This window comes from Leucoraja erinacea, chromosome 5, assembly GCF_028641065.1.
Source record: "Leucoraja erinacea ecotype New England chromosome 5, Leri_hhj_1, whole genome shotgun sequence".
Lineage (NCBI taxonomy): Eukaryota > Metazoa > Chordata > Chondrichthyes > Rajiformes > Rajidae > Leucoraja > Leucoraja erinaceus.
Genome location: NC_073381.1, coordinates 83749735 through 83758492, shown reverse-complemented (window position 1 = coordinate 83758492; position 8758 = coordinate 83749735). Strand labels below are relative to the sequence as shown.

The window sequence follows — 8758 nt, the reverse complement described above, 5'->3', positions numbered from 1 at the left end:
ATAATGAGGTGAAGTACAGGAAGGAAACAAGATCTTAGTAACATGGTGTCAAGGCAACAACACCTCATTCAATGTCAGTCAAATAAAGGAATTGGTCAGCAACTCCAGGAAGAGGATGGAGTACACACCTGGTACTGAAGTGGAAATGATCGAGAGCCTCCAGTTTATCTTTCACACTACCCGTTGTATTTGTGCAGGATGTGTAGGAAAGAACTGCAGATGCCGATTTAAATCGAAGGTACACCAAGATCATCTTTCTCTGGAGAAGATGATCAGCCACGATCACATTGAATGGCGGTGCTGGCTCGAACGGCCGAATAGCCTACTCCTGCACCTATTGTCTATAGACACAAAATGCTGGAGTAACTCAGCGGGACAGGCAGCATCTCTGGAGAGAAGGAATTGGTGACGTTTCGGGGCTAGACCCGAAACGTCACCCATTCCTTCTCTCCAGAGATATTTGTGCATGATATGATTTTCCTGGATAGCATACAAATACTGAATATGGAATTGTTGGAAGTCATGACAACAAAGTAGCAATGAAAGATAAACCTTAGACATAGAAAGCTGAAATAATGGGCGAGATGGAATAGGTGACGTTTCGGGTTGAGACCCTTCTTCAGATTGAGTCACAGAAAAGAGGAACGATAGATATAGACGATGGTGTAGAGATATAGAACAATGAATGAGATTGGCAAAAATTTACAATATATACCTAAAGTAACTTGGAAGGCAAAAAAGGCACAATTTTTGGGATAAACACCAATATCAGCAGACGCACTCAGGACAAACAAAAAAGCAGATTTAGAGATAATGCCGGCATGGGAAATGTTTAATTTTAAGAAAAGCCTCAACTTTGGAAACAATTGAGAATGTTAAATGTACACTTAAGAGGCTATTTACAGAAGCTAGAATAGGTGTATGGCATTTTAATTGGCAAACGTAAAGTTAGATGACGAGTTTAAATGTCTTGGACATTAATAAGGACCGCATACTCATGAAAACACCCAATAGTTACCTATTGAGCAGTCAAGCAAGTTTTTTTTTTTAAATTTTGTATTGATTAGGAAATGAATGGAAATGGACAGGTGACATTTTTGTCAGGACCCTTCTCCACAACTGTGGTAGGGAGATAGGTGGTAGAAAGAAGTGAGGGGAAGATTGGGATAAAAGCTGACAAGTGAAGGTGGAGGTGACACGAAGATCAAGGGGCTGCAGCTGGCCTAACCTGATAAGACAGGCATGGAATGAAAGAGTGTAATTGGAGGTGTGGTGTAACAGACTGCCCTCCTCCATTGCCCTAATGAATGCACATGCACACAAACTGGAACCATATCAACCCAACAGCCCAAACACTGATCACAAATTTCAGGCAAACCACCACCTACCCTGGCTTTATTCTTTTGGTCTATGCGTCTTTCCATACACACCTCCCATTCCATCACCCAGTTCCTCTCCTCTTCCTCCTGCACATCCTACTCTTCTCATATTTCCATCTAACCATCCCCCTCCCTCTAGTTTTGTTTTATTTACCCTCATCAGGTTACACCAAATGAGCTTGTCTTTTCCACTTACCTCCAACCCTGGGAACCGTCACCACTCTTCTTTCTCCAACTGACTCTCTTGTCAATCAACACCTCCTTACCCCAAATCTACCCATCATTTGCCAGCTTTCACCCTATCCTTTTCTATTCTTTCCTCTGCACCAGCCTTGAAGGATCCCGTCCTGAAACATTGCATGTGCATTTTCTTCTGTAGATGCTGCCTGCCCTGCAGAGTTCCTCCAGCAGTTTGTGTTTTGCTCCAGATTCTTCAGTCTCATGTCTCCAGATATTTCAAAGATGTGGTTAACAAGGAACAGAGAAGAAACAATCATAAACATCAAAAGACAAAGTGCAGGAGTAACTCAGCATCCTTGGAGAACATGGATAGGTAACATTTCGAGTCTGGAACCTTCAGACTGATTGCAGGGTGGAGGGACAAATAAAGCTGGTAGAGAAAAGGGGCAGAACAAAACCAACAGATAAAAGGTGAACACCGGTGTGGGGGAATGGATAGGCAAATGGTTGAACAAAGGCCAAAGTTGAAACAAAACAGGTACGACAGATTGAAGAACTACAAATTGTGAGGAATGTAGGTAAAGGGGGGAGAAATATGTGTGAGTTCAAGTGGGTTACAGTGGAGAGTGGGAGAGAGTTGGAGGTTACCTAAAATTATAGATTTCAACATTCTTACCGTTGTTTTTAAAGATACCCAAGAGGAAAACAAGGTGCTGTTCTCCCAGTTTGTGCATGGCCTCACTCTGGCAATGTGGCCCAGGAGAGAAAGGTCAGTATGGAAATTGGAAGTTAAAATGGTAAGTGGCACATCCAGTATACCTTGATGGACCAAGCCTAGGTGTTTGGTGAAACAGTTGCCGAATCCACACTTGGTCTCACTAATGTAGACTTTTTCTTGTATGTATGACTTCAGAAACAACATTTCACTTGAGCCTCTATGAGGTTCAAGTGACAAATAAATTGTATTGTATTGTATTGAACACCGGATGCAGTAAGTGGGTGGGAAGAGGTATAGGGACAGGGGCTATCTCTCCTGCAGAGGCAGGGGAAAGTACCCAGGGGAGGGGGTGGGAATAGGTGATGTTTTGGGTTGGGTCTTATCTTCAGACTGATTGTAAGGAGGGGGCATGGACAAAGCATGGCAGGCAATAGGTGAACACGGGCTTGGTTGGATAAAGTTGCGAATAGTAAAGCCAGAGGAAGGAATGTATGTAGAGGGGATGAAAAGGAATTAATATAATTGCTGAGGTGACCCGTTGTCTTGTCAAAAACATTTCATTGTACCGTTGACACTGTGTTAACCTTCATATGACAATTTAAAACTGAACTAACTGAGTTACAAAAACTGACTGTGACCTAGTTGCGAATAGTAAAGCCATTGTATGTAGAGGGGATGAAAAGCCAAAGGAATATTCATGACCCGTTGTCTTGTCAAAAACATTTCATTGTACCGTTGACACTGTGTTAACCTTCATATGACAATTTAAAACTGAACTCAACTGAGTTACAAATTGTGAAGCCAAAGGAAGGTTCTCCAGCGAAGTTGTCTGACCCACTGCATTACTCCAGTACTTAGTGCCTTTATTTTAGTAAACCAGCATCTGCAGTTCCTCGTTTCTACAACCATTATCATCAACATCCTAATAAGTAGCTGATATTTAAATACCAGCTCTTAACAATTTTATTCCCCGTATTGTAACAAACTAAATATATACGCATCTTGGAAATGGGATACATTTCAAAGAAATTCAAGAGACCAGTCTGAGGCAGAAAGATCAGTTCCACAATTAAGTATGTCAGTTCACATAACAATGGCCTGACAGTAGGACCAGATAAGGGGGAACAGCAAAGGTCATGTGATTTGATAGCAAATCTTCCATTTTACTGCAGGTGCACAAGCTGTTATGGGGCAATATTTGAACCACAGAATGGCTCAATGATGGCTCCCCCCAATATGGGAATATAACGACCTACCCCTGACAATCCATGGTATAATCACCAAGACATTCGAGGTCACCATCTTTGTTTTATTTTGTCACGGGCATTCCTTTCAGAGCAGAGGTTGATGCACTGCATTCTGTCATCCAGGTGCTCTGGATTTGGTGGTCCTTCTTTTTCTTCATGTAAACAACATTGAACCACATTGTCTCAAATGGTTTGCATTGATTAGACCACCATATTTAAATACAATAACAAAATTAATATCCCATTTGCCGTCCTTCGTCTGCTACTTCACTCGCCAAAGCATGGCAAATTCTCTTTCTTGTAAAGACATAACTACTGGAGTAACGCAGGTCAGTCCAAATCTCTGGAGAACATGGATAGGCAATGCTTAGGGTGGGACCCTTTATGGATTGATTGTAAAGGCACCTGGGGCAAAATCTGGCAAGTGATAGGTGGCTACAGATAAGGAGTTTTTGATTGGCTGATGATTAGGCAAAGGCGAGAGATGGAAATGGCCAGACGGTTTGGGGAGAGGGCAAAGAGAAGCAGCTGCACATCCAGGCGGGACACACGGAATTGGTTTTAGGATTAGTTACCCAAAATTTGAGAATTCAATGTTCACACTGCTGGTTATATGCTATCCAAGCAGAATATTAGGTGATGTATCCCTGTTTGTGGACTCACTCTGACAATGGAGGCCCAGGACAGAAAGGTAGAGGAATGGGAAGGGAAGTTAAAATGATCAGCAATTGGAAGATCCAGCAAGCAGTGACAGACCGAGCACGAAGGTTCAGCAAAGCAGTCACCTAGTGCACAGTTGGAGGCCACACAGGAACACTGAATGCAGCACTTGAGGTTAGAGGAGATGCGTATGAACCTCTGTCTCATCTGGAAAAGCTGATTGGGTCCCTGGATGGATGCGAGGGAGGAGAGATGGGTGTTCCATCTGAGATTGCAGAGGAAAGTAACCCGACTTTGGGTGATTTGATTGGGATGAGTAAAATAGAGTTGTGGAGGGAGGTAACTTTGGAAAGTTGTGGGGCTGGAAGGATGTGACTGGTAGTGGGATCGCGATGAACGGGCGGAAACATAATTTCGTTCAGACCAAAAGGCCTGAATGACAATAAAGGATTCTAATTCTAAAAAATGTCGGAATGTGTTGGATGCAGAGGCTGGTGGGGTGAAAGACAAGGACCAAGGGAACTGTTCTTGTTGACTTTTTGGTGGAGGAAGAGAAGAGAAAGAGTGCAAGAGCATGACTATGGCGCACAGGAGACAGGGATGAGGTATCCATCTACAACAGTAGGAGGTAAACCACATTTAATAATGGAATGGGATATCTTGAATGCCCTAGCATGGAAAGCCTCATTTTGGGAGCAGATGTGTCGGAGAAATTCTGGGATTTCTGCAGAATTAAGAGTAGGGTGTGGTGTCTTTGCCAGTCTTGATAACGGAGTGAGTTCATAAGGCAGTAAGTTTGTAGATGTCAAACCAGAGTTGTTGGCTAACCCACCAAGTTACTTCAGCATTTTGTCTTTTTGTAAACCAGCACCTGCAGTTCCTTGAGTCTTCTCTTCCATTGTTTGGCTTGCTGAAAAAAAGTTTTCCTCATTGCAATAAAGTGCTCACTTAGTATCCCAGTAGATAAAAAGGAATTGAAATCTTCCACATCTACTAACCTAATGATTTTGCATGTCAAACGTTTACATCCAAATTTATACCCAGACTTGTCAAACTGGGCGGATGTCCCTTGTATCCCAGTTAGTTAGCCTTCCCCCCCCCCCCCCCCCCCCCCCCTTTAATTCAGTCAATATAGTTTCACTTTTCATTCCGTTGCCTTCATTATTAAAAACCCATGTAATGAGGAAAGCAAGCTGCAAGTCTTGCTCCATTTCAAGACACACTTTGGTGACAGCTTAAATATATCAGATCCAGAATCTACCTTCTTTTTTCACATATTCATTGTTACATTCGGCCAGATTATTTAGCCCTTTATCTAATGTTCCATGTATGTTTTTCAATGCGGTCACATTTAATTCCTTGAAGCCAATGCCCACCCACTATCTCAAGGATAGTAAAACTACATTAAGAACACCAGATATAGTCCCCATTTTTAAAAATCGCCAGAATGGTCACAGGAATAGAGACTTTGAATTAATTAATAGAAGCCAGGCTACAAACATCAGTGCATCCGCCAGGCAAAATGAATAAATTGTTACTACTTTACAAAGAGTAAGCAGAATGCCATTGTAAAAAGGAAAAAGCATGTTAATTCCATGATATAAAGGAACGCAAAAATGGCTTCTACACAGGCTTTTTGAAAAACACAATAAAAAGTATACGTTCACTCTAAACTAATATCTAACACGTTTATTACCTTAGATTTGATAGATTTTGAGGACCACCTTCAAACCTTCTGCAGTAATAGGAATCAAGTTATCATGGTGAGACATGTTTAGCAAGAAAAGACAATCTTCAGATTCATCTCCTTGGAGTGAATGGTTTGTAACAAAGACAAGTCACTAGAGTACCTGAAGCTATTTTATTGAGATACATCCACTGGCAAAGATTGGTCTCCCAAGTGGCAAATTGATGTCCAAAATGGACCATACTGGTCGATGAAAGTACAACAATGGTAAATGAAAATTTAAATGTATACAGTTTTCAATAAATGTTTCAAAATAAAAAGACCACGATCAGTTTGCTTTCCAAGAGGCCTGTGACAAGGTGTACGACAGAAGAGCTGCTCTGTAGTTGATTTTCTCATTATTTTTTAGAGATAAGTGACTCAGCACTCGGGTGTACTGTTGGCAACAGACAAGGTTTCCCGCTCAAATGAATGATTTCTACGGGTTCCATTTTACTGGTCCAAAAGATATTTAAATGCATTAAAAGCTGTAATGCGGGATAGTAAGGTTTTTTTTTGTTTTTTTTTTAAATGTTCAATCTTCATGAGATAATTAAGTGAAGAAAATCGGTCGGTCGATCAAAAGAAACTCGAGCGATCCGCATTGAGATCTTAAAGATGGCAATCGGATAAAGTGGTCAGGAAGTGGGAGTTAAAATGTTTTCCGCCCGATTTCGTTCTTTGCGCCGCATGGAATTGTGGAAAGAGCTCACCAGAAAGCGAAACGTTTCGACAAATTCCAAAAGAAGCTCACGGAAGGAGACTCGGGCAATTTAAATCGCCAACACACCGTCCCAATGACACAGAGACTCCGTGGGTCGGGTAAAAAAAATTATCACAGAAAACCACATGGCAAGCGGGGCGCAAAGTCGAAAGCCCAACTTAAGGAAGACCTCAGAACAAACAACAGGTAACAAGATTAATCAAGACAATGGTCAAACTGGGTTTCTAGCATTTTAACATAACAGGCAAATCAAATTCATTCACAGCGGCTTTCTGCGACTCCAGGAGCCGCGCTGGGCGGCAAGTCGACGGGAATCCGGCACAAACGGTCGATTCTCGCCCTTCATTCATAGTCCCGGTAGCGACTTCCGAAGTAACCGCTACTGCCCTGACTCCGGTACCCACCCGAGTAGCTGTCTCGGTCCTGCTGATCGTACCGGCCGCCGCCGCCGCCGCCACCGCTGCCGCCATAGCTGCTCCTCTCGCTGTCCCAGTAGCCGCCGCCGGAGCCTCTCCTGCGGTTGCCGTAACTGCCGCCACCGCCGCCGCCGCCCCGGCCGTAACCGCCTCGACTGCCCGATTTCTTCTCAGCGTGGCCCACTCGGATTTGGCGGCCATCTATCTGTTTGCCGTTCATGGCCTGCAGCGCGTCTTTGGCATCCTCCGGGTTATCGAAAGTGATGAAGCCGAAACCACGCGATACACAGGTCTCTCGGTCCTTAATGACCCGTACCTCGGTGATCTGCCCGTACTTGGAGAACTGTTCTTCCAGGCCCTGCTCGTCTGTGTCGAGGTTAAGACCGCCGACAAACAACTTTCCTTCGTCCGACATGTTAGCAGCGAGATGATCGTGTACCTCACTCGACGACAAGGAAGCTCAAAATGGCGTCCACCGCTCCGCGCCGCGCCAGACAAAGAGGAAGAGAAGGCCGGAAGTTTCGTCACTTCAGCAACCGCCTACCCGGAAGCTCGCCCCTGCTCTGCTTCTCCGTCGCCCCCTTTCATTCAGGGCGGCGGCGAGCAAAGACGGCGTGGTCCATTGGAATCAAGGGGAAAGAGTGAAGGGGAAATGCGTTCGTTTCAGACGCGATCCATGTAATAATTCGTGCGTACAGGCATATACCTGTCACATTTAAAGTATTGAATCTGACCATCCAAGGCAACTGGTTATGCTCAACTTGCAAGACTGTATCATGTTCTTCGACAATCTATAGATCGCCATTAACACGGTGAACGCACCCGTGTGCCGGTTGGGTACAGGTCAATGATTAAACTGATATGAGAATGGTCTAACTGGGATTAAAAATAGGAAAGTGACTACCGAGTCGAGTGAAATTAAACATACAGTGTCCGGGAAAAGTGGGGTAATCACCATGTTCAGTGAGAAGTCATATACAATGTGGAAACGGGCCCTTCAGCCCGACATGCCCACGCCGACCAATATGCACCATCTACACTAGTCCCACCTGCCCCCACATTTGGCCCATATGCCACTAAACGTGCCCTATCCGCGTACTTGTCCAATTTTTTAAACATTGAGATAGTATTTTCCTAAACTACTTCATCTGGCAAGTCGTTCCACATACCATCCTTAATGTAAAAAAAAGTTCAGGTTCCTATTAAATCATCCTATTATAATTTTTAATATAGTTATGCAGGTGATATTTAAGGTTACTGACACTAGGAAAATATTAGGAGAGGTTTATTATGAACAGTGATGGATACATTTTAATTGCCAAAAATATTTGGAGTTATGTTTATGTAATCCAGATCAGTGGGAAGGATTGAAAAACTTCAAGAGTCAAGAGTGTTGTACTGTCATATGTCCCAGATAGGACAATGAAATTCTTCCTTGCTGCAGCACAACAGAATATGTAAACATAGTACATAACGGGAGAAAAAAAGTTAATGTGTATATATACACACATGCACATATAGGGGGTTGCACGTAAGGTCACTGGGTCATAGAGCTTGACACACGGAGCCGCTTAATCCATCTGGAGGACATCCGTAACTTCCGGTATATGTTAATACAAGAAATGCGTACTTTCCTACCTGTTAAAAACCGCCAAAATGTTGAATTTTTGTGCTGTAAAAAATTGTGGAAGTCGGGGTAAGTGTGAGA

The 8758-nt window shown here is 43.3% G+C and overlaps 1 protein-coding gene across 1 annotated transcript in view; it reads right to left on the bottom strand.

Moving 5' to 3' along the window:
• LOC129697674 (uncharacterized) overlaps window positions 1–7571 on the bottom strand; it is a 22056-nt gene extending 14485 nt beyond the window's left edge. The window contains exon 1 of the mRNA XM_055636383.1: window positions 6979–7571. Coding sequence (XP_055492358.1) covers window positions 6979–7465 — 487 coding nt within the window. The 5' untranslated portion in view covers window positions 7466–7571. The remainder of the gene's footprint in view (window positions 1–6978) is intronic.
• Window positions 7572–8758: the final 1187 nt, after the last annotated feature.